Source organism: Erpetoichthys calabaricus, chromosome 3, assembly GCF_900747795.2.
Source record: "Erpetoichthys calabaricus chromosome 3, fErpCal1.3, whole genome shotgun sequence".
In the NCBI taxonomy this organism is placed as follows: Eukaryota; Metazoa; Chordata; class Cladistia; order Polypteriformes; family Polypteridae; genus Erpetoichthys; species Erpetoichthys calabaricus.
In genome coordinates this window covers 2,017,201-2,042,950 of record NC_041396.2, presented here as the reverse complement: position 1 = coordinate 2,042,950, position 25,750 = coordinate 2,017,201, and the positions used below count along the sequence as shown (strand labels likewise).

The 25,750-nt window shown below is 43.3% G+C and overlaps 1 protein-coding gene across 1 annotated transcript in view; it reads left to right on the top strand.

Annotated features, from left to right (window-relative positions):
- Positions 1 to 23,572, top strand: part of slc4a1ap (solute carrier family 4 member 1 adaptor protein) — a 72,620-nt gene extending 49,048 nt beyond the window's left edge. Inside the window, exons 9-14 of the mRNA XM_028796335.2 lie at positions 2,654 to 2,762; positions 4,869 to 5,037; positions 15,019 to 15,132; positions 18,887 to 18,969; positions 22,655 to 22,727; positions 22,811 to 23,572. Of these exons, the coding sequence (XP_028652168.2) occupies positions 2,654 to 2,762; positions 4,869 to 5,037; positions 15,019 to 15,132; positions 18,887 to 18,969; positions 22,655 to 22,727; positions 22,811 to 22,860 (598 nt within the window). The 3' untranslated portion in view covers positions 22,861 to 23,572. The remainder of the gene's footprint in view (positions 1 to 2,653; positions 2,763 to 4,868; positions 5,038 to 15,018; positions 15,133 to 18,886; positions 18,970 to 22,654; positions 22,728 to 22,810) is intronic.
- The last annotated feature ends 2,178 nt before the right edge of the window (positions 23,573 to 25,750 follow it).

Below are 25,750 nucleotides of genomic sequence, written 5' to 3'. Positions count from 1 at the left end.
AATCATTCTGTTGCTACCAGAATGTATTGGACTGACATGCACAAAGAATCAAACATTTTCCATTAAAGTAAGAAAAGAAGTGCATTGACAGTTCAGTTGACATATCAGGCAGGAAAATAAAGGCAACACATCTTCCTTAAACGCTAAGGGTCTGGATTTATTCAATATTTGAAAAAGCATTTGCGTCCTTCCTAATACCTTTCATTTGTACCTGTTTTGCACAATGAATGGCCTTTGACCTTTAGACAAAGTGCAGTATTAGAGAAAGGAAACCTAAAGCTGATGTTGCATTATGCGACTTCTCGGATCTCGTCGCCAGACCATGTCACTTCACATGGCTGAAAATGGCTGGGCATGTCAAATTTAGCAACAGCATGATGACTTTTCAGCACAGTCGAGGTTGCCCCTTTTTCTGACAGCCAATAACGTGCTGTACGAAGGATTAACAGATGAGGCAAGTTCACCAGCAATCCATGCCCTTATTTATTTATTTTATTCCATTCTGTCGCAGTGGGTAAAACATGAGTCATCAGACCAGACAGATGAGTCAAAATTGTTTTTGCGAGGCCCAAAACACACGCAGTCCTTATTCCTTGTTGCTGCATTTTTATTCATTGTACTTTCATCACTTCTCATGCACACAGAGCAGCCCCTACAACTAAAGACAAAATCGACGGAATAATTGGCGTGAGTCTCTGGTTGGAGTCTCCATAGTTGGAGCGAGCTGTGTGCGTCACATGACACGCCTACTGCCTCTGGCTTGCTAAAATTATGTAAATGAAGTCCATAACTGAAAACCACCGGAAAAGTCGTCAAACGTAACGTAGCTTAAAGTTAACACACAATTAAGTTTTTAAATCGGGACTTTCTTTATCCAAGAAACAAAGTTTTCCAACACCCCTACCATCCAAATGAAAAAGTAATTGCCCCCTTAGATTCAGTAGCTGCAGCACCTTTAGCAGCAAAAATCGCAAATAAATGCTTCCTGTAATTTTATATCAGGCTTTCACATCGCTGTTAGTCCATTCTTCTTTACAGAACTTCTTTAATTCAGACACACTGATTGGTGTCAAATCCCAGAGATTATTCCAGAGACGTGCTATAATATAACCCTGGCATCCTGCATTGGCGTAGGTGGGCTGACTAGATGCTTTTCTGGACCTCGTCCTGTACTTCTGTTGCAGGTTTTGTTCACAAAATTGAGGTTTCAAATAATAATTGACGTTAATCAGAGTGGAGTTGCTGAGGTGTACAGTAAGAAACATTTATGAGGATATAGAATAGGAGGGGGTTAACTCTACTGGGTGTCAACCCTGAGCATGATGGGGTGCAGTTACAATTAACATCAAATCACGCTTGGGTGGATATGTAATGACCTGCTTTACATTTTTAAGCTCAAATGATGGTTGGGACAGAATTCTGCTGCCATCTACTTGATGAAATAACATCATGGTGCAAAAAATTCTGTATGTTTTGGCACACTGAGGTAACTCATCAATATTCATAAGTGGGGTGGAGCCTCAACTAAAAACAGAAGGCAAAAATTTCACTGTTAAGGCAGTTTTAGAACAAACTGAAACTGAACCATTGCTTGAATAGTGGTGACAATGTGATTTGGTCATCAGACTTTGACATGGAAAGTGACACTGATGCATGATACGACAGTGAACGCACGGCTGTGATGTGCCTGCTGAATTCAGTCGTGTGAAGCCTTGGAGTGGTGTAACAGTAGCTGTGTGATTAAAAACTCAAACTAAATGCAATCAAGTGCAAGGACCAGCAAGACACTGGCCCTCAACACACTGCTCACAATGTCAATGTCTGTGTTGGGGAAAATGTGGAAGTCACTAAGCCCTGCGCTGCGGTAGCCTGCAATAACATCAGGGGCGCCTCGATCACACGGATCAGAAACTGACATTCTACCCTCTCATGTGCAAAAATATAAGAAATGTGCGTAAAGAAACACACTTTTAATGTTCCGATTGTGACATTGGGCTCCACGTTGGTGACTGTCTCAAAACGTATCACACATAAGGACAGCATCAGTACAGCAATGGACAGCAGGCAGACCTTTCCTGCTGTATTTACATTGAAATTTTGCAATTTACACATTTCAGTTACACATAATAACTTTTTTCCTTGTTTCATTCAACATTTTTGGCCTGTTTTTCCGGGAGTAAACATAACTGTAAGGGGGCTATGGGGATATCCAACAATAGTCTGAAAAGCGAGGCCACTGAGTTGAGGAAATTTTCTGAAAGTGTGATTGCAGTAGAGGAGGTAAGAGACTGAGAAACACAAAACCTTAACTGCAGCAGGATGGATGAGAGTAGAGGTGGGGCTGAGGATGAGGAGTTTCAGAATGAGAAGGCTGTCAGTGTTGTCATGGGAGTTCACAGAAATGAATGGATGATTATCGATTATTATTAATAATACAGATCAATCCAGTCAAAGGAAGGTTTCTATTGGATGAGAAAGTAGAATTTAACGGATTATCTGTTAATTAACAACATTTAAATATGGAGAGATGTACTGTGTGCCTGTGTGCAGTGATGACGTTTTATTTTATTTCTGTGAGCTCAGTTAAGCAATTGGATATGCTGCTGTCTTTTCTCATGTATTTATCAATACTCATCTGTTAAATTATTCTCAGATCCACAAGTGAAGCAAAGTCCCAGGAGAAGCCCAAAAAGCTGTCCCTGCCCATGTTTGGGGCGATGAAAGGTGGAAGCAAATTTAAGCTGAAGACCGGAACTATTGGAGTAAGTCACACTGCCTTAAAAATCTGTGTTAAAAATTAATGTGGTTTAAAAACTGTTTAGTAAAAATGATAAATTGGACTCGACTGCCAATACTGATGCTCTGTGCAAGAGAGGACAGAGCCGACTATACTTCCTTAGAAGGCTGGCGTCCTTCAACATCTGCAATAAGATGCTGCAGATGTTCTATCAGACGGTTGTGGCGAGCGCCCTCTTCTACGCGGTGGTGTGCTGGGGAGGCAGCATTAAGAAGAGGGACACCTCACGCCTGGACAAACTGGTGAGGAAGGCAGGCTCTATTGTAGGCACGGAGCTGGACAGTTTGACATCTGTGGCAGAGCGACGGGCACTGAGCAGACTCCTGTCAATCATGGAGAATCCACTGCATCCACTGAACAGGATCATCTCCAGACAGAGGAGCAGCTTCAGCGACAGACTGCTGTCACCGTCCTGCTCCACTGACAGACTGAGAAGATCATTCCTCCCCCAAACTATGCGACTCTTCAATTCCACCCGGGGGGGGGGGGGGGGGGTAAACGTTAACATTATACAAAGTTATTGTCTGTTATACCTGCATCTCACTCTCCACCTTGCACTTTTTAACTTGCACTGTGTTTTTATCACTCTTTAATTAATATTGTTTTTATCAGTATGCTGCTGCTGGAGTATGTGAATTATGTATGTATGGATGGATGGAAGGAAAGAAAGAAAGAACTGACTGATAAAGAGCACCTTATATGTTTAAAGTGTTTGCAAACTAAATACACGCAATACACTACTTTTGAGTTCATCATTGAATTTTGCGCATTACAATGTGATTGTCCGCGATTAATCGTAGACAATCATGCAATTAATCGCGATTAAAAATTGTAATCGTTGCCCAGCACTAGTAAAGACATAAAATAAAACCAGGAAATGAAAATTGTGGGCCGTGACCTAACAGCAACAACAGAAATCTCCAGTTAAAATAGCTTTAGGAAAACCATATGGTGTGTTTCTGGTAATACATATAATTTTATGATTTTTTTTTTATTTCCGCCATCATTATTATAATTAAATGTAGCTTAATGCAGTTTTACTGATCGCAATTTATTGCAAAAAATATTATCTAATACTAACACTTTTTGTATGTTTTCAGGTGACTGAAACTCTTTTTACTTTGCACGTAATCTCTGTAATGCGTATGTAATCATGAAAAAATTCCACCACCGTTTTTCGACCTCCCTAAGTGTGAAAATCTCATTTTAATATAATGTTTGATTACAAATAGAGATAAATGATTGTGTATCGATATTATCAATTAGTTATGATTAAAAACAAAGAGAAATGAGATTTGAGAAGTACCGCACAACTGCAAGTGCTTCTGATGACCTTTTCCTCCATCTCGGTATACGAGGAAGTCGAGAGGAGCGCACTCCTGATTTTTCTCAGATATACCCAGGCAGCACTGGGCTCTTCAGTTAGTTATTAATAAAGGACAGAGGACAAAAGAAAGCATCCCACAGGTCTCATCTCCAGATGGAAAGAGATTGAAATGCAAAGTGAATTTCCACAGAAACAGGCCAATGAAGTTCCTAATGTGGTTAGTTTTGTACGTGTGTGTGTCCTCGTGTCAGTCAGTCATCGTCTAACCCGTTTATTCCTGAATAGAGTCGTGTGTGTGTGTGTGTGTGTCCACGTGTGTGTTTGTTTAATGTGTTTAAGGGGATTGACGCCCTCTGCACAGAACGGTTTTGACTTTCAGTTCCTGCTGCTAAGACGGGCTTTAACTGCTTGTGTCTGTGATTAGGATAAACGGGCTAACATGCTGGAAGGGCAGCTAATCAGATTTGTGTTGTGCTAATCTGAAACAAAATAGGAATTTGATTGACTAGAGAGAAATAAGAAGGGAGATTTACAGTGGGGTGGTAAGAAGGCCAGCAGTGTCGGCTCCAGGCCATTACGTATGCCGCTTAGCTCAGTCACTGCTTTGTGTGTACTGTACTGCCAGTCAATTCCAAAAGTGTGTAAAAGGCTGGGCCTGATGGTCACAAATTTCTCAGCTTCTCTGTAAAGCTTCCTTTGACTTGTTAATTTCATATCTCACTGCCGTTTTGCTGTTTTCCACAGCGCCTGCCTCCAAAACGTCCCGATTTACCTGCCAGTTTGTTCAGCTCAACGGTGGAGATGGAAGAGGAAGAGGAGGAGGAGGAGGAAGCGGATGCACATACTGGGGCATCTACAGCACAAAAGAGCAGCGAGGGAAACCCTCTTGAGCTGGCTAACATGTACCCCGCTGGTGAGCTATTGTGTTACCGTACTTAAGGACATTCAGTCCATCAAGTTAGTCTGTTTAGTTAATAGCTGAGCTGTCCCCAAACCTCATCCTGGTCCTTCTTAAAGGTTGTCAAGGGTTTTCCTTCATCTCCATGTCCTGGAGGTTTGTTACCAGAGTCCCACAATTCTTTGTGTAAAGATGTTCTTCCTGGCCTCAGTTCTAAACGCACTCCCCTTTAATTTCCACTGATGTCCTTGAGTATGCGACACACCATTTAGTTGAAAGAATTCCACTGGATCTGCTTGAGGACTTTAAAATACCTGGATTGGGGGTCCTTGCAGTCCCCTCTGCTCAGCCTAAACAGGTTTAACTCTCTGAATCCGTCAAAGCTTGACATGTCCTTAAGTCCCATGATGCACCTGGTTGTTCTTCCTCTGCACAGCTTCAAGTGCTGCTGTGTCTTTCTTGTGTTGTGGTGACCAGAATGGCACACCACGAGGTCACACTAGTGCACTATATAGTCTGAGTATATAACATCCTTTGATTTGTATTAAACAGCTTTTATGATATGACCGAACATTTTCCTTTTCCTTTTTAGTCACTTCTGCGTATTGCTTAGATGACACAATTGTGTTAACATTAACCCCTAAATCCTTCTCAGAGGTTGCTCCTTGTAGCTCGGTGTCTCCCGTCTTGTATTTATAATTGACGTTCCTGTTGCCCACGTGCGGCACATTGCACTTTTCTACATTAGTTAGTTCTGAGGCTTGTCCAAGTCTTTTTGGATCCTTTCTTACTGCCTCCTCAGTGTCTGCCATCCCTCTAGTTTTAGTGTCATCTGTGAAGCCTGCTAACTACACCACAGTCGATGCCATTAATGTAAATCAGAAAAAAGTAACGGGACACAGGACAGACCCCCTGGGGGACTCTACGGATGACCCCACTTCGTTCTCCTCTTATCTCCTGCCGTTTTGATGCCTGCAGCCTCTAGTTTCAAAATTCATCTTCGGGGTCCCACCAAGTCGAAGGCTTTGTGAAAGTCAAAGTCAATTCTGTTGTTTGCTTTGCTTGTGTCAACTCCTGCAGAAGAAAATCTAAAAGGCTGGTGTGGCAGGACCTTCCTCTCCTAAACGCATGCTGGCTGTTGTGTAGTGTGTTATTTTCATACTGTATGTTTATTTCTTAATACAGTTACTTAAGACGTAAAAATAATAATGCATTTTATTTATATAGCACCTTTCTCATGCTCAACACACTTGGCTTTCTTTCACTCCGAGTATTTAATTTTCACAATTAATAATAACTAGAATTCCCCATGGCTACGCCCACGTATTAGTGAAACAGGACAGCGAGGAGGGCCCTGCCCCGCTCCGCTCCCCACTCCTGACGTCAGGCTTCCCCCTCCCCTCGGCCCGCAGCCTCTGTCTCAGATTAGCGCGAATATATCGGTGCCACAAGCAAACTCTGATTCTTAGTGCGATGAGAGGAGTCGCAAAATCAACCGGAATGTTCAAGCAAATTCTTGGGAAAAAAAACCCAAACTAAATCCGTTAAGTAGTTCTCTTATGAAAAACGGACCGACAGACAGATAGACGTTAGATTTTATATTTATACTAGCCGTCCCCCGTGACTCCGCCCACATAGTAGTGAAACAGGACAGTGAGGAGGGCCCCGCCCACTCCTGATGTCATGCTTCCCCCTCCCCTCAGCCCCCAACCTCTGTCTCAGATTTGCATGAATGTATCGCTCCTGCAACCGAACTATGATACTTAGTGCAATGAGAGAAGTCGCAAAATCAAGCAAATTCTAGAAAAAAAACCCGATCTAAATCCGTTCAGTAGTTCTTTTGTGAAAAGCAGACAGACTTTGGATTTTATATATAGAGAGATGATAATAATAATTCTTTACATTCATATAGCGCTTTTCTCACTCTTCAAAGTGCTCTCCATGCAGAGAGAACCCGGGAAGTGAACCCACAAACTCCTTACTGCAAATCAGCAGCACCACCACTGCGCCTCAACTATAACTTAATTCTTATTTTAGAGTGCCTGTTAACTTCTTTTCTCCAAACACTTAATTGTTGAAAAATCCTGAAATGGCGAATTTTTTTATGATTATTTTTTTTTATAATATGACTTTTTCTTAGCAGTGTTCCTGCCAAAGGCTGATTTATATACCGCTGCATAGCCCGACGCACAAATCCTCAATAGGGTGACTACGTGTCACGTCAGACTGCCCCCTACGCACGCCCCTAAGGCTGTGATTGGCTAGTTTGGTGACTACCTATTTCCTGAAATGCATTTCCGTTTGCCTTCTGCTATTCTTAAGTCAACATGGAGCAGATTGAGGAAATACTTGTCAAAGAAGTTTGAAAAAAATCTTTTTTAATTTATATGATACCTCATCACAGCACTACAAAACACAATCAGATGATGAGAAATATCGGCTAACATCGGTTTGGAAGTTGGTGAATGTATGAAAAAGTGGAAAAAATATCAGGGACAAATGCGTTCAGCTACAGTAGAAAATGTGCATCAGGACTTGAGGTGATCCTGTGGGCAATGACTGCCTGCATTTTGTTTTTTTCTCTCTTAGCTGGCATCACATGTGAAGCACGGAGAAATGGATCAAACATGCATGCTATCAAATACCGCCAACTACCATTCAGGCATCTGCCGGCAGCCTGAGATGACACAGAATTCTAAAGTACTTTTGACAGCATAGCCTCGATAGAGACGTATAAATCAGCCTTAGGAAATGTAATGCATGATATCAACTTGAGGTGGCAGTAGTGGACAAATACACATGCCTCGTCAAAGCCTAATATTTAACCCAATGTTTGTGACAAAATAATCCTAGTTTTTGTTTTTGCACAAGTGATTCTTTGTAGAAGAAGGTCAGAGGATAGTGGATTTTGCCAAAAGGATGGACATGGCCGTGGTGAATACATATTTTAAGAAGAGGGAGGAACATAGGGTGACGTACAAGAGTGGAGGAAGATGCGCACAGGTAGATTGCATCCTATGCAGAAGAGTCAATCTGAAGGAGACTGACGACTGCAAAGTGGTGGCAGGAGAAAGTGTAGTTAAGCAGCATAGGATGACGGTCTATAGGATGACGTTGGAGATCAAGAAGAGGAAGAGAGTGAGGGCAGAGCCAAGGATCAAATGGTGGGAGTTGAAAAAGGAAGACTGCAAGGTTGAGTTTAGTGAGGAGGTGAGACAGGCACTGGGTGGTAGTGAAGAGTCACCAGATAGCTGGGCAACTACAGCAGATGTAGTAAGGGTGACAGCAAGAAGGAAGGAGGAAAAGGAAACCTGGTGGTGGAATGAGGAAATACAGGAGAGTATACAGAGGAAGAAGATGGCGAAGAAAAAGTGGTATAGTCAGAGAGATGCAGAAAGTAGACAAGAGTACAAGGAGATAAAGCGCAAGGTGAAGAGAGAAGTGGAGAAGGCTAAAGAAAAGGCGTATGATGAGTTGTATGAGAGGTTGGACACTAAAGAGGAGAAAAGGACCGGTGGGCTACAGAGGGGCTGAGCTGGGAAAGATGTGCAGCAGGTTAGGGTGATAAAGTATAAAGATGGAAATGTACTCACAAGCGAGGAAAGTGTGTTGAGCAGATGGAAAGAGTACTTTGAGAGGCTAATGAATGAAGAGAACGAGAGAGAGAAGAGCTTGGATGATGTGGAGATAGTGAATCAGGAAGTGCAACGGATTAACAAGGAGGAAGTAAAGACAGCTATGAAGAGGATGAAAAATGGAAAAGCTGTTGGTCCAGATGACATACCTGTGGACGCATGGACATGTTTAGGAGAGATGGCCGTGGAGTTAACCATGTAATTAATGGAATCTTGGAAAGTGAGAGGATGCCTGAGGAGTGGAGAAGAAGTGTACTGGTGCCGATATTTAAGAATAAGGGGGATGTGCAGTAACTACAGGGGGATAAAAATGATGAACCATAGCATGAAGTTATGGGAAAGAGTAGTGGAAGCTCAGTTAAGAAGTGAGGTGATGATTAGTGAACAGCAGGATGGTTTCATGCCAAGAAAGAGCACCACAGATGTGATGTTTGCTCTGAGGGTGTTGATGGAGAAGAAGAGAGAAGGCCAGAAGGAGTTGCATTGCGTCTTTGTGGACCTGGAGAAAGCATATGACAGGGGGCCATGAGAGAAGTTGTGGTGTTGTATGAGGAAGTCCGGAGTGACAGAGAAGTACGTAAGAGTTGTACAGGATATGTACGAGCGAAGTGTGACAGTGGTGAGGTCTGCAGTAGGAGTGACAGCGGTGGGATTACATCAGAGATCGGCTCTGAGCCCTTTCTTATTTGCAATGGTGATGGACAGGTTGACAGACGAGATTAGACAGGAGTCCCCGTGGACTATGATGTTTGCTGATGACATTGTGATCTGTAGCAATAGTAGGGAGCAGGGTGAGGAGACCCTGGAGAGGTGGAGATATAAGAGGAGAAGAGTGAAGGTCAGTAGGAACAAGACAGAATGCATGTGTGTGAATGAGAGGGAGGTCAGTGGAATGGTGAGGATGAGGGAGTAGAGTTAGCGAAGGTGGATGAGTTTAAATACTTGGGATCAACAGTACAGAGTAATGGGGATTGTGGAAGAGAAGTGAAAAAGAGAGTGAAGGCAGGGTGGAATGGATGGAGAAGAGTGTCAGGAGTAATTTGTGACAGACGGGTATCAGCAAGAGTGAAAGGGAAGGTCTAGAGGACGGTAGTGAGACCAGCTGTGTTATATGGGTTGGAGACGGTGGCACAGGAGACAGAGCTGGATGTGGCAGAGTTAAAGATGCCAAGATTTGCATTGGGTGTGATGAGGATGGACAGGATTAGAAATGAGGACATTAGAGGGTGAGCTCAAGTTGGACGATTAGGAGACAAAGTCAGAGAGGTGAGATTGTGTTGGTTTGGACATGTGCAGAGGAGAGATGCTGGGTATATTGGGAGAAGGATGCTAAGGATAGAGCTGCCAGGCAAGAGGAGAAGAGGAAGGCCTAAGAGAAGGTTTATGGATGTGGTGAGAGAGGACATGCAGGTGATGGGTGTAACAGAACAAGATGACGAGAACAGGGAGATATGGAAGAAGATGATCCACTGTGGCAACCACCAACAGGAGCAGCTGAAAGAAGAACAGGAAGATATATATATATACTCTCTATATATAAAATCCTAAGCCTAAAAGTGCAACGGTGACATTTTTATGTCACATTTTTTGTCACGGTTCAAATCGGGCAAGGGGGGTTGTCGAGTGAATCGAGCAGGGGATAAGCCCCCTAGTAAACACACAAGGTAGTACTCTTTTGTAAGCATTAACCATTTCCTAGTTTTATTCATGTTTTGCCTCTGAGAGTGTATTCTGGGAGTTTGGGAAAGGCATAAGGTGCCAGCATCTGAGTGGGTAGCCGCTATTACCTGGCATATGTAATGACATGATTGCTGTTACAGTGAATAGTACGGGCCATACAAAAAACTGAAGGTTCATCCAGTTACCTTACCAGTAAGCCAGCCACCATATACAGCACAGTCATGTCTGCCACTCTTATCTTGGCATCACAGATGGTTTGTGTGCTAATGCAATGTACTGGCTTACAAGTAACAAAAGCAACGTAATTCTTGTAAGGTGCCCATATTGCAATATAAGTGCAGTCAAGTGATCCAGTTACGTCAGGAGCACCAGACACGACTGTAAAGTGACTTTTTTTGTTGCCAAAAAATAGTTCTGTTTACCAGATAAATCCTGGATGTAGTGCCATGTCGCTCTGTAAATGGCTTCTAACACAGCAGGCACGACAGAGTGAAACTTGGCCAAGATATTCCCGACGTGTCGGCCAGTTTTCTGTCAAGTAATAACAGGTAGCCAATGTAAGCTGACGAAAAATCACCAGAAGGTTAGTGAGTGTAGAAATAAGCCCCTGACACATATTTTTAGGAAGTCACTCCGCACTGGGGAGAACCTGAAGGACTGGAAAATGACAAATGGTATCCCATTACAGGTGCTGGTCATAAAATTAGAATATCATGACAAAGTTGATTTATTTCAGTAATTCCATTCAAAAAGTGAAAGTTGTATATTAGATTCATTCATTACACACAGACTGATGTTTAATCAAATGTTTATTTCTTTTAATGTTGATGATTATAACTGAGATTAATGAAAGTCCCAAATTCAGTATCTTGGAAAATTAGAATATTGTGAAAAAGTTCAATATTGAAGACACCTGGTGCCACACTCTAATCAGCTAATTAACTCAAAACACCTGCAAAAGCCTTTAAATGGTCTCTCAGTCGAGTTCTGTAGGCTACACAATCATGGGCAAGACTGCTGACTTGACAGTTGTCCAAAAGACCACCATTGACACCTTGCACAAGGAGGGCAAGACACAAAAGGTCATTGCTAAAGAGGCTGGCTGTTCACAGAGCTCTGTGTCCAAGCACATTAATAGAGAGGTGAAGGGAAGGACAAGATGTGGTAGAAAAAAGTGGACAAGCAATAGGGATAACCGCACCCTGGAGAGGATTGTGAAACAAAACCCATTCAGAAATGTGGTGGAGATTCACAAAGAGTGGACTGCAGCTGGAGTCAGTGCTTCAAGAACCACCAGGCACAGACGTATGCAAGACATGGGTCTCAGCTGTCGCATTCCTGGTGTCAAGCCACTCTTGAACAAGAGACAGCGTCAGAAGCGTCTCGCCTTTGGACTGCTGCTGAGTGGTCCAAAGTTATGTTCTCTGATGAAAGTAAGTTTTGCATTTCCTTTGGAAATCAAGGTCCCAGAGTCTGGAGGAAGAGAGGAGAGGCACAGAATCCACGTTGCGTGAGGTCCAAGGTCAATGTAGCCGTCTACCAGGACGTTTTAGAGCACTTCATGCTTCCTGCTGCTGACGAACTTTATGGAGATGCAGATTTCATTTTCCAACAGGACCTGGCACCTGCACACAGTGCCAAAGCTACCAGTACCTGGTTTAAGGACCATGGTATCCCTGTTCTTGATTGGCCAGCAAACTCGCCTGACCTTAACCCCATAGAAAATCTATGGGGTATTGTGAAGAGGAAGATGCAATACGCCAGACCCAACAATTCAGAAGAGCTGAAGGCCACTATCAGAGCAACATGGGCTCTCATAACACCTGAGCAGTGCCACAGACTGATCGACTCCATGCCACGCCGCATTGCTGCAGTAATCCAGGCCAGAGGAGCCCCAACTAAATATTGAGTGCTGTACATGCTCATACTTTTCATGTTCATACCTTTCAGTTGGCCAACATTTCCAAAAATCCTTTTTTTGCATTGGTCTTAGTTGATATTCTAATTTTCTGAGATACTGAATTTGGGACTTTCATTAGTTGTCAGTTATAATCATCAACATTAAAAGAAATAAACATTTGAAATACATCAGTCTGTGTGTAATGAATGAATCTAATATACAAGTTTCACTTTTTGAATGGAATACTGAAATAAATCAACTTTGTCATGATATTCTAATTTTATGACCAGCACCTGTATATAAAAATGGTGACAGGGCAGATCCAAGCAACTATAGGCCAGTAAGCTTAACGTGGATCACAGGAAAATTAATGGAAGGAATTATTAAGATAAGATTGAGCAACACCTGGCAAAGACAGGAGTCATTAGGAACAGTCAGCGTGGGGTCAGAAGAGGGAGGTCGTGTTTTACTGACAGGCTGGAATTCTGTGAGGAGGCAACAAAAGGATACGATCAAAGTGGAGCAGATGATGATATTGATGTGGACTTTCAGAAAGCATTTGATAAGGTGCCACATGAGAGGGTGGGCATCAAATTAAAAGAAGTGGCAGTTCAGGGTGATGTTTTTAGATGGGTACAGAATTGGCTCAGACACAGGAAGCAGAGGGTGATGGTGTGAGGAACCTCATCAGAACTGGCTGATGTTAAGAGTGGTGACCAGCAGGGGGCAGTGATAGGGTTGCTGCTATTTTTAATATATAAATGATTTAGATAGGAATATAAGTAACAAGCTGGTGAAGTTTGCAGGTGATACCAAGAGAGCTGGATTGGCAGATAATTTGAAACCTGTTATATCATTACAGAAGGACTTGGATAGCAGACAGGCTTGGGCAGATTTGTGGACGATGAAATCTAATGTCAGTAAATGTAAAGAATTACACGTAGGAAGTAAAAATGTGAGGTTTGAATACACAGTGGGGGTCTGAAAATCGAGAGTCCACTTTATGAGAAGGATTTAGGATTTGTAGTGGACTCTAAGATATCGACTGTCAGACAGTGTGCAGAAGCCATTAAGAAGGCTAACAGAACATCAGGTTATATAGTGCCTTGATGTGTGGAGTACAAGTCACAGGAGGTTCTGCTCAAGCTTTATAACACACTGGTGAGGCCTCATCTGGAGTACTGGGTGCAGTTTGGGTCTCCAGGCTACAAAAAGGACATAACAGCACTAGAGAAGGTCCAGAGAAGAGCAGCTAGGCTGATTATGGGGGCTACAGGGGATGAGTTATGAGGAAAGATTAAAAGAGCTGAGCCTTTACAGTTTAAGCAAAAGAAGATTAAGAGGAGATCTGACTGAAGTGTTTAAAATGATGAAGGGAATTAGTCCAGTGGATCGAGACTGTGAGTTTAAAATGAGTTCATCAAGAACACGGGGACACAGCTAGAAACTTGTGAAGGGAAAATTTCACATAAAAGAACTCTTTGCACAAAGAACAATAGACACTTGGAATAAGCGACCAAGTAGTGTGATAGACAGTAAAACTTTAGCGACTTTCAAAACTTGACTTGATGTTAATAAGTGGACGGGACTGGCGAGCTTTGTTGGGCTGAATGGCCTGTTCTTTCTCGTCCAGAGTGCTCTAATGTTCTAAAAAAAAAAAAAAAAAGCAACCAGAAAAGTTGTTCAGTGAAAGTTTGTAGCATTGGCTCTCTTAAAAGGGAACTAAATTAGAGTCGGTACGTCATGCTCCTCATTTTTGAGGTGTCAGACGTTTGTCACGTCAATGCAGGTTCTAGTAAGGGCTTGTTATATGAATTATTATTCATTGCATTTGTAGTCTGAGTCTCGACGACCTGAATTGTGTGGGTGGTTACCTACCAGGTAACACTTGTGGTTGGTCTGCCATTCGGCAAACATCCGCCACGGTGCCCTCTTTCAATTGTGAGAAGCAGATCATGGAATGTTGCATAGTTTACTGTCAAATAAAGCGAAACACGTGTCGCGTACTCTTTGCTTTATTTGACAGTAAACTATGCAACATGAATTATTATACGCGTGAGTCATCACTTTGCAGGTTTGTCTGTATTTTTCCTATTTGATTCAAGGTTTCGTCATTTCAAACATTGCGAATGCATGGCTTAGTGTTGCTGTAAATAAACACACGTCCTCCCATCAAGTTTTCTTTCATAAAATCCCGACCTTTTGCATGCGAAGTTCTGTATGCACAATTCAAGCCCCTTTTCGTGTGTAAGTGAGCTTTATAAATGAGTAGTTCATTTTTGGAATTTTTATTAGTGTATTTCTTATTTTTTTTATATTTTTTTCATTGTGCAGGTGACATCACCTTGACGCCATTTTGTATTCTATTTTGGCATAGCTGCCATGTTGTTTGTGGTTGAGTCTATTTCCGGGATTGAGGCAGTGCATGTCATCGTGACCCACCTAGAACACATACCTTTTATGTAGAGTTTGATCTTTCGTGACAGACTAGTTTTTTACTTTCTCAAGTAAGTGTCTGTCTTGTCTAATTGTTGCTTGTGGTTATCATGGGCGCAATTCTTGATCTTTTGACGGCTTTTGTATTTTCTTGCATACTTTGATGAAGATCAGCAGCACAGTGGCTACTTGACATCAGATGTCTTTTAAGCAGCCCCTGGTTTTACATCTGGACGTGTGCCGGTACTGATAATTTAGTGAACACAGAGTCACCTGGCAAGACCCTTCAAAAATGTTTTCTTTCTCCTTTTACAAGGTTCTGTTTATTTTTATTTTTCATTTTAGCTTCAGAAGACCCGCTTGCTGATAATGAGAGTGATGGCAGAGAGGCCGAGCCAGGCAAGTCTGGAGAGGATGAGGATGTTCCTGAACGTTTAGCTGCTGCCGCTGCTTCCAATGGTATGTCGTAACTCTTGGCCTACATATACGACACTATGAAACGCTAGACCAGGGGTAGGCAGTGTCGGTCCTGGTGAGCCGCAGTGGCTACAGGTTTTCATTCCAACCCAATTGCTTAATTAGAAACCAATCATTGCCAATCTCAGACCTTATTTAATTTTATGGCTTGTTAGTCTGTGCAATGTAAGGCTCTTATATCGTAGATTTTTTTCCTTTCCAAGGATATCATCCAAATGATTTGAAGCCTAAAACAGATCATTTTCAGTCTGTCACATTTTTCTATTAAGTGTTTTATTAAATCAAACAGTGCATGATGAACACACACAGATGTAATTGGAAAAAAGCTAGCTGGAGAACTGCTGGCTGCTTTGTCTTTTACATCTTATTGCTAACAAGGAGCAATTAAAACACTGAATGCAGCGGTTTAAGATTGAAATAAGCAATTAAGGTTGGAGAACCTTAACAAGCGAGACCACTAAAATGAAGCATTAAAATGTCACTTAAGCAATATGTGCTTCATCAGCAATAATTGAGTTCTCGTTAAGGAACTGGGTTGGAACAAAAACCTGCACATACTGCGGCTCTCCAGGACCGACATTGCCCACCCCTGCGCTAGACTCTCGGCATGAAATACAACGAGTTTGGTTCAGAACTACGCCAACATCAAAGTTTGCTAACCTGGCCTTCTCGTCGAAGTGACTGAAAATGAGGAAATAATGAAACAGTTTCAAAATTGTTAAACTAAACTACAGAGATGTTGGTCAATTGAATATAATACACACAAACGCTACACTCCAGCATGCTGCTAATGTAATTCTTCAACTCCTCTGTATGTACATTACTGGTTGAACGTTTTAGAGCACCCAGTTATTCCAGTTTTATAAATGAGTAGTATTCCAACCCCACCTCAGTTATTCCAGTTTTTCTTCAAACGTAATCAGCTAAAATGCAGTGAATGACCTAAAATGGTGAAAAGGTAAGCAAGTAAATTGCCAGAGGTTTAAATTTAAAGTTTAGTTTAGCAAAAAGTGAAAGAAAAATGGCTTCTGCAATCAGTTTGTCCACAATTAACTGTAATTCAAATGAGACTAAAATGAATTAATGTGACATCCACCTGCAGCTAAACAAGTTCAGGCCTGGCTGGTGCTTGAATGGGAGATCAACCAGGAAAAGCTTGGGTTGCTGCCTGAAGAGGAGTTGGTGATGCCAGCAGGGGGCGCTAACCCTGTCGTCTGTATGTGGAGTCAGAGCATCTTAATATACACTACCCGTCAAAGGTTTTAGAACTCCTCAGATTTTCTTCAAATGTAATCAGTTAAAATGCAATGAATGACCTAAAATGGTGAAAATGTAAGCAGTAAACTGCCAGAGGTTTAAATTTAAAGTTTAAGTTAGCAAAAACCTGAAAGACAAAAGAAATTCCAGAATATTACAAATGGGCCTTCACCAGGGAACAACTAAGAGCATACAAACTACAGATGTTCTGCAGCAGTGAAAATAAATGAAGCCTTGAAAGTTGAAGCAAACAGTTTGCACAGGTGTCCCATTTTCTGTTGATTACTTAAAACCCCTCTGTGTGTCTTACAGCAGAGTTGGAGCAGACTGTGCTACTACACCCTCTGAAGTGCTTCTTGGACAATATTCTAGTGATAATGGCAATTACTAAATGAAATGAGATGGAGCATTATTACCCTGTGGCAGTCTGGAGCCACTAAGATTCACACCGTCAAGATGACGGTGAGTTATTTATTTTTATGGAGGAGATCCCAGGGATGCTTCCAGCCTTGGCCCAACCTGCACACACTCACAGACAGAGACAAAATAATACACACTGGAATCAAACAACAATTAAAGTATATAATGAAATTAAATTAAATAAATGGAAACAATTCCACCCCTGTACCCCTATGGCGAAATTACATTAAACACATAAACACAAACAACCCCCCACAGCAAAGTCCATGGAAAACAGCACCGGATGTAATGAAATGATGACGAGAGTAAGTCCAGAGACCTGTACGTTGAAAGGGAATGAAAAGACAGTCCTACTGGTAGACACTGTAAAGGTGAAGACGGGTGGACGGTTCAGGAGCACTCCATGAATCCACCATCAGTCCTCAGCACACAGGTAGACAGAAGACCATCCAGACCCCGACAATGAAACAATCCAGGACACAACGACTAAATGCGGTTAATCAACAGAAAGCAGCCAGACAGGTACACGGAACACAGAATACAACAAAAAACACTTCTTTCTTCTTTGGACACCTGCCCTCCTTTAAAGCCACTCTGACCACCTTTGACCCCACCAGCCCCTGCAGGGACTGCTGGGAGATGCGGTTTTAACTAATAGTAGCTCTGCTACAATCCTTAGGAGTGTCAGCCCTTCATTTAGAGAAATTATTAAAAAAAAAAAAAAATGTGTCAGTGAGTCCAGTGGTGTCTTACACAATCCAAAGAAAGGCAATTGGAAACTGGAAGAAGGTCTGATAGGAAGAGATCTGGCAGAGCCAAGGTGACAAGCCAATCTGAAGACCAATTTCTGAGGGTCACCAGCTTGTGCGACCACAGGAGCCTAACAGCACAACAGCTTAAGAGTGCGGGTCGACAAAGCCGAGTGTCCGTTTCTACTGTGAAGAGGAGACTTTTTGTCCAGTCTACAGCTGGTATTTCTATGACATGTTGTGTCCTTTAATGAATGGCTTTCTTCCTACCACTCGCCCTGTCAAACCTGCAGCACAAAGTCTAGATCAGCACCACAGAAAAGCAGAAAATGAAGAGCAGAGAAAAGTAGGGGTTAGGACAGATTGCGGAGCCATGATAGAAATGATAATTCAATGCATATACAGAATATCAGGGTTACACCAAAATGAAGCTATGAGAAAGCCATGTTCCAATAATGAGTTTTTAGCAGTTTTTTAAAGTGCTCCACTATATCAGCCTGATGACTTTCTACCGGTCAGCTATTCCAGATTTGAGGTGCATAACAGCAGAAGGCTGTACGCCTCACCACTTCTTTTAAGTTTAGCTCTTGGACTTCTAAGCAGACCCTCATTTGAAGATCTATGGTTACGATTTGGAGTGTAAGGTGATGGACATTCCAGCGCGAGATTATTGAAGGCTTTATAAACCATTAGCAGTATTTTAAAGTTAATTCTAAATAGCACAGGTAACCGGTGCAGTGATGCTAGGACTGGTGTGATGTGCTCGGATTTTCTTTTCCTATTTAAGATTTTGGCAGCTCCACTCTGCACTCATCGTAACTGATTGATGTCTTTTTTTGGGTGGGCCTGAGAGGAGTGCGTTACAGTAATCTAGTTGACTAAAAACAAAAGTGTCAACTCATTTTTCAGCATCTTGCAAAGTTATAAGGGATCAAACTTTTGCTATATTTTTACATTAACCCTCTCAAAATCCTCTTTGAAAGGTTTTGCTTTAGTGCCGGTGGGTTTTTATTTTCTAAGGTGGTGTTCAGATCAGAGCCGCAGCAAAGTCTTTGTGAATTCTGTTTTATGTTTTTTTTTTTTTTCTGCTACTCAATTTGCCTTTTTACTAAAAATCTAACAGATGAGTTCACCAGGGTCGTCCTCTCATAAAATCAAGCAGGCTTTTAAAAAGTAAAATAAGCCAACAGCAAGTCAAGACCCCAGTTAAAGGACACCAGTCGGGTACCCTAATGGTGTTTTGTACTGCTTGGCAGCATTAACTGGTGTCTGTCTGTTTAATGGTTTCCTTCCTCTGCGTTTTGTTTCAGTCTCTGTGAGACCCAAGGAAGCTGAAACTGAGAAGGCAGCGGGGTCTTCTGTGAAAAGGAAGAAGCCTTATGGTCCAAGCCGAGTGAGTATCCACTATGAAAATATGTGAAAATGACTGTAGATTGGTCCGCGTTCTGGGAGACCATAGCCTGTCTGCAATCTGTAGATGTCACTCGGTGTCTTCCTGTGACTGCAGTTTTGGTCCTAACTGCCATTGCTGCACAACAATGTGTGACATTTCATATTCAAAAGCAGCTGCTTGTTTGGGGTCTCACAGGGGGTCACTAGCGCAGAATGGTCCTTGTGGCATTATATGACAAGTTTCCATAGCATCCACCATACCAGAATTGTTCATACCTGTGTCTGTATTGCTGTCCACCTTAATAAAAGGAGAAGTGACCCTGCGTCTGTCTGTGTGGCCGTCCAGTTGCTATGTCTCTGTCATTCCAAAAGATGGCGCATTTCAAATGTTTATAGTAATAACATGCATTGCATTTGTCATTATAAAGTGATGGTGCATCATAAACACGAACACTGCTTTTACAGGTCCCATAGCCGGTGCTGGTGCCCAAGGCCAAGCTTATTAGACTATTTGGTAGCTAACCTATGCGGATGGGTTGTTTCCCCCACCTTATACCAAATTCGCCTTAATGGTGGCACCCGCCCTACCCATACCAAATGACATATGACAGAAACAAATATATTGCATTTGTCATTCTAACGAATGGCACACCACAAACCTTTTTTTTTTTATAATAAAATACATTGCAGTTGTCATTCCAATAGATGGCGCATCACAAACATGAACACTGCTTGGATAAATCCCATACCAAACGACATGTGACAGAGACAAACATATTGCATTTGTCATTCTAGCAGATGGCACATAACAAACATTTTTTGTAATAAAATGCAGTGCGCTTGTCATTCCAATAGATGACGCATGACAAACATGAATACTGCTTGGACAAATGCCATACCAAATGAAATGTGACCGACATGAATATATTGCATTTGTCATTCTAACAGATGGGACATCACAGACATTTATAGTAATAAAATGCATTGCACTTGCCAGTCCAAACATGTACACTGCTTGGACAAATCCCATACCAAATGACATATGACAGAGACATACATACTGCATGGTGCACTGCAAGTGTTATCGCCGAGCCAAGTTGCACACATTGACGGGCAGCACAGCTAGTTATTAATAAACAGATAGACTTTGGACAATGAAGATTTTACTTCCTGAGAACTTTTGCGTGTATCTTATGGAGTTTGTGCTTCTTCTCACAAATATCAACTTTAAATTTTTCTGTCACTGTCTTCTTTCAAGTCGTCTATTTTTATACCATAAACACCTGATTGGTGGAGTGCGGCTGAGGTGCTCGTCCTTCCATCTCAGCAGAGGACTTCTGAAGCTCTGTTAGAGTAGATGACCTTTGGTTACTCAGTCACTTCCATGACCAGAGCCCTTCTTGCCTGGTTACTGAATTTGGCCGGATGGCCAACTCTAGGAAGAGTCCTGGTGGTTCCAAACTTCTTCCATTTCACAATTATTGAAGAGACTGTGCTCCTGGGAACACTCAAAGCTGTACAAATGATTTTCCCACCTTTGACCTGATCTATACCTCACCAAAGATTGGTCCTGGTGGTCTCCCCAGAGTTCCTTGGACTCCATGGCTTGGAATTGTGGGACCTTCCCTGCACAGGTACACGGTTGGGAGAGGAGCCTTTCTAAAGGAGGTCCACTCAATTCAGTTGGCCACAGGTGGACGCATCTCACACCTGAGCACACTGGGATTGCCACTTGGAATACTTTTTATGAATGGCAGGTTTGATTTGTCATAACTTGTATGAACGCATGTCTTCACTTTATCATGTTGGGTTATCAAATGGTAGATTGGTGATCAAAATTGTCAAAAATGAAATCTACAACACAATAAAGTGTGCAGAAAGTGAAGGAGTCTGAAGACCACCTGAATCCACTGGTCTCGTAATTTATATGAAATACAGTATCTCACCAGAGTGCGTACACCCCTCACATTTTTGTAAATACTTTATTGTATCTTTTCATGGTGAAAACACTGAAGAGATGACACTTTGATACAATTAAGTAAAGTAGTCCGTGTACAGCTTGTATCGCAGTGTAAATAACTCAACACACAGCCATTAATGTCTAAACCGCAGGCAACAAAAGGGAGTACACCCCTAAGTGAAAACTGTCCAAATTGTGCCCAAAGTGTCAATATTTTGTGTGGCCGGCCACCATTATTTTCCAGCACTGCCTTAACTCTCTTGGGCATGGAGTTCACTGGAGCTTCACAGGATGCCACTGGAATTCTCTTCCACTCCTCCATGACGACATCACGGAGCTGGTGGATGTTAAGAGACCTTGGGCTCCTCCACAGATGCTCAGTCGGGTTTAGGTCTGGAGACATGCTTGACCAGTCCAGCACCTTTACCCTCAGTTTCTTTAGCAAGGCAGTGGTCGTCTTGGAGGTGTGTTTGGGATCGTTATCATGTTGGAATACTGCCCTGCGGCCCAGGGAGGGGATCATGCTCTGCTTCAGTATATCACAGTAGATGTGGGCATTCATGGTTCCCTCAATGAACTGTAGCTCCCCAGTGCCAGCAGCACTCATGCAGCCCCAAACCATGACACTCCCACCACCATGCTTGACTGTAGGCAAGACACACTTGTCTTTGTACTCCTCACCTGGTTGCCGCCACACACGCTTGACACCATCTGAACCAAATAATTTGATCTTGGTCTCATCAGACCACAGGGCATGGTTCCAGTAACCCATGTCCTTCATCTGCTTGTCTTCAGCAAACTGTTTGCGGGCTTTCTTGTGCATTCCTTCTGGGATGACAGCCATGCAGACCCAATTTGATGGCGTGTGCGGCGGGCGTATGGTCTGAGCACTGACTGGCTGACCCCCCAACCCTGCCGACAGCACTCAGACGTCGATTTTCAAAAGACAACCTCTGGATATGACGCTGAGCACGTGGCACTCAAACTTCTTTGGTCGACCATGGCGAGGCCTGTTCTGAGTGGAACCTGTCCTGTTAAACTGCTGTATGGTTTTGGCCACCGTGCTGCAGTTCAGTTACAGGGTATTGCCAATCTTCTTACAGCCGAGGCCATCTCTGTGTAGAGCAACAATTCTTTTTTACAGATCCTCAGAGAGTTCTTTGCCATGAGGTGCCATGTTGAACTTCCAGTGACCAGTATGAGAGAGTGTGAGAGCGATAACACCAAATGTAACACACCTGAGACCTTGTAACACTAACGGGTCACATGACACTGGGGAGGGAAAAGGGCTAATTGGGCACAATTTTGGACATTTTTCACTTAGGGGTGTACTCACTTTTGTTGCCTGCAGTTTAGACATTAATGGCTGTGTGTTGAGTTATTTACACTGTGATACAAGCTGTACGCGGACTACATTGGATCAAAGTGTCATATCTTCAGTGTTGTCCCATGAAAAGATATAATAAAATATTTACAAAAATGTGAGGGGTGTACTCACTTTGGTGAGATACTGTATATCCAAGTGCAGTCGGGGAGCAGCAAGTTCTGTTCCTGTTTTTGTGTGCCAACATGTGCGCCCTTCTCGTTGCCTTCATAGAAGTTCAGCTAATGGAGGTACGCTGGGCCGAGTGCCACACCAGCCCCCTGTGCTCTTTCATTGTCCCTGTTGTATCCATGTTGTGCATTCACTTGTCACATTCCTTTCTGTTGTCTTTTTCTCCCACAGCCCCCCGCAGCGGTCCTCTCTGCACAGTACCCTTCTGATGACCCCGACTACTGTGTCTGGATGCCCCCCAAAGGTGAGGTTGAAAGTTCCTTCCGCCTTCCTTTTTAAAATGTGAGGTCACAGTGCTGGTCGCTGAGGCTTGTCCTGTTTTCGCAGGTCAGAGTGGCGATGGCCGGACACATCTCAATGACAAGTATGGCTACTAGGGTGACCTGCGTGATGATGAGGAAGATGATGAAGAGCAGTGCTGGCAGATGACGGAGCTGCTGTCTTCTTTTTGGGTGATCTGGTTGGCTGGCTAAATGGGAAGCTTACCAAAGAGAACCTGAGGACGGCCTGGCGATTGACAGCAAGCCATAGTGCTGATCCATGGGTTTGTTTTCACAATTTGTTCCAGGTCAGAGTGGGCTGGTGGTCTTTTCCCACCTCAGCTACCCATTTAGGGCGATTAACTTTAGCAAAGCGCAGTGGAAGGCTAAGCTAAGCCACATCATTTCTTTTGTACTATAATGGAGGGGGGCGCCAGTTTGCTTTTCCTTTTATATTTAAACTCCGAGTGTCTGCCGTTTAGATGTTCTCCTCGTCTCCAGCTCGTTATTCACTTAGAGGGTCGCTGCGGGGTTCGACACGAGCGACGCCGGCCACTCATTTTCAAGTCTGTTACCGTCAGGAGAGGGTCATTAGTGGGCCGTAGCGGCTCTCCGGGGGGGGGCAGCCTGATCTTGAGGGCTGATGTGTTTGTGTGTAGGCTGCCCCCTTTGGGCCGGAATTGACACAACAGTTGGAAATTAACTTGAGATGGAGACGCAAATTCAGTCGCAGCATAAAAACTGGGAGGAGAGCAAAATCCACACCATCAGTTGCTTTATGTAAATCTTTTTTTTTATTATTTTTTGTAAAAATGTATAATAAATTACAATTCTGGAAACGAGGAAACCTCTCTAACTTCAGTTCAACAATTACTGGACTGATAAGGCTGGACTCCCTTTGTCTTTGTTTTCTTGTCTGTTTAAGCAAACCTGTGATGTCTTTATTTCTGTTCTCTTTGTCAAGTAGTAATTTGTTAAGTTTGTATTTGTATTTGCAGCCGTGTGAAAAAGTAAGTGCACCCCATGGAAATGGTTACCTTTGCCACCACATTGGAACAGGCTGGCATTGGATCTTCATGCAAACTGTGCCCAAAGAGGAAGGGTGAAAATCATCAAAGGGTAATAACTGATGAGGGCCGTCATGTGACGAGAGGTAATCCTCAATCGCTTATTCAGCAAAAATAACATTAGATGTAGATTGTTTTCTGTTTGGGGTTGGGTGGTGGAGTTCAGCTTCAGTCTTACCCCGTGGCCTCTGAAGCGGGCACTTACAGTGGTGTGCAAAAGTATTCAACCCCCTTGAAAGTCATCCTAAAGATTTGTCCACATCTTTACCCATTCAGTATTTTGAATGTGAACTCTTAATGCTCAGAGGCGGCCTTAGGGCCAAGAGCTGACCAACCCCACGCGGGGCTGGTTACGTCAAACGCTGTTACTGGTTTGTGTGGACTGTGCACAAATTTAGTAACAATAATGTTAACATACTGTACACTGGATTTTCTCATTACAGTATTCCACAGTCCAAAGACATGCAGGTTAGGTGCATTGGCGATCCTAAATTGTCCCTGGTGTGTGTGTGTGCCCTGCCTGGGGATTTGTTCCTGCCTTGTGCCCTGTATTGGCTGGGATTGGCTCCCGCAGACCCCCGTGACACTGTGACATTATGGATGGATGGATGGATGAAAGCAAAACAGAAGTTTTCGGCCGGACTTGCATTTATTCATTTGGCTGACAATTACAACCATTGAGATACAATTCTTGGTGATGGAGGAGTCCATGTTGCTCCTCTTCCACGACTCCCACTTTTCTCAGTCTCACTCTGACCGGGCCGTCCTGAACACCAACCTTAGCCAAATCTGGGGAGGCCTGCAGATCTCTGGATGTTCTCCTTTAATGACTCAGCATTGGGCCCTGGGGCTCATTTTTGGGGTTTGGAGATGTTGGCTCTCCCTGTGCGCCCCTCGAGTTTCTGAGCCTTAGGAATGGCTTTATCTTCTCTTTTTCCGATTGCTAAACTTCTATCACTTTTTTGCACATCTTTTCTGGAATATTCTTTGATTGAGACCCAGTGTTCTGCTGCAAACCTCGTAGTGGCGACTCCACTCTCTGGGTGAAGGTCAACACATGCTGGGGGGGGGGGGGGGGGGGTCATCCAGCCGAGTCACATGACCAATAAACTGAGGTCAGCAGTTCAAGGGGAGTAACTAAGGGGGGCAATTACCTTTTCACAGAACTTTCAATATACGGAGCAAATTTGAATTTGTTTTCTATTTGCTCTGCTCCCATTTATCTGATTTTACTTTTTGCCTAAAGACATGCGATTGTGAGAGAACACGGGGGGGGGGGGGGGGGTCCTTTGGATTTGGCTCCGCCCCTTCCCTTCATGCCCCTCAGTGTCATCTTTTCAAAGTTGTCCATCGTCCCCTCAAACCAGCTGCCTGGCGGTGCCACCTTGTCCACTTTCTTTAATGTTAGACATTTCTGAGATTTGATCTTTTGTGGAGTCCAGGGGGCACCAGTAAGCCCCCAAGCACTGCCACGGCCCGCAGCTCCAGGTTTGAATGAAGTCATAAATGACCAGCCACACGTTATAATACTGATAATATAATCGATGCCTTTGTGTGTCCGTCCACTCCTCGGCGAGTGTTGCCCTCTGACGCCCAGATGTAGATGAGGTGGTCTCTGTTACGCCGGACCCAGCAGTATTTCCCAGTGGCCCAGCATTGCATGTCGGAAGAATCCCACTAAGTAGAGATAGTGTTACCCTGCAGCTCCCCCTGGTGGCACCCAAGTACCCCAGCAGGGCTGCCCATCAGGACTACAGCTCCCAATATGCCTTGCAGGTATACAAATGGGTGGGATGCTGCCACCCCGTGGTGAGGGGCTCGGGGGTGGGGGGTACATGGCCTGTCCTTCTGTTATGACCTCCCAGCCCATCCAGGTTGCCCGTCCATCCTCATCCTTCCATTATGGCCTCCTGGCCAGGTAAGTAGTGGGATGCCAGTCC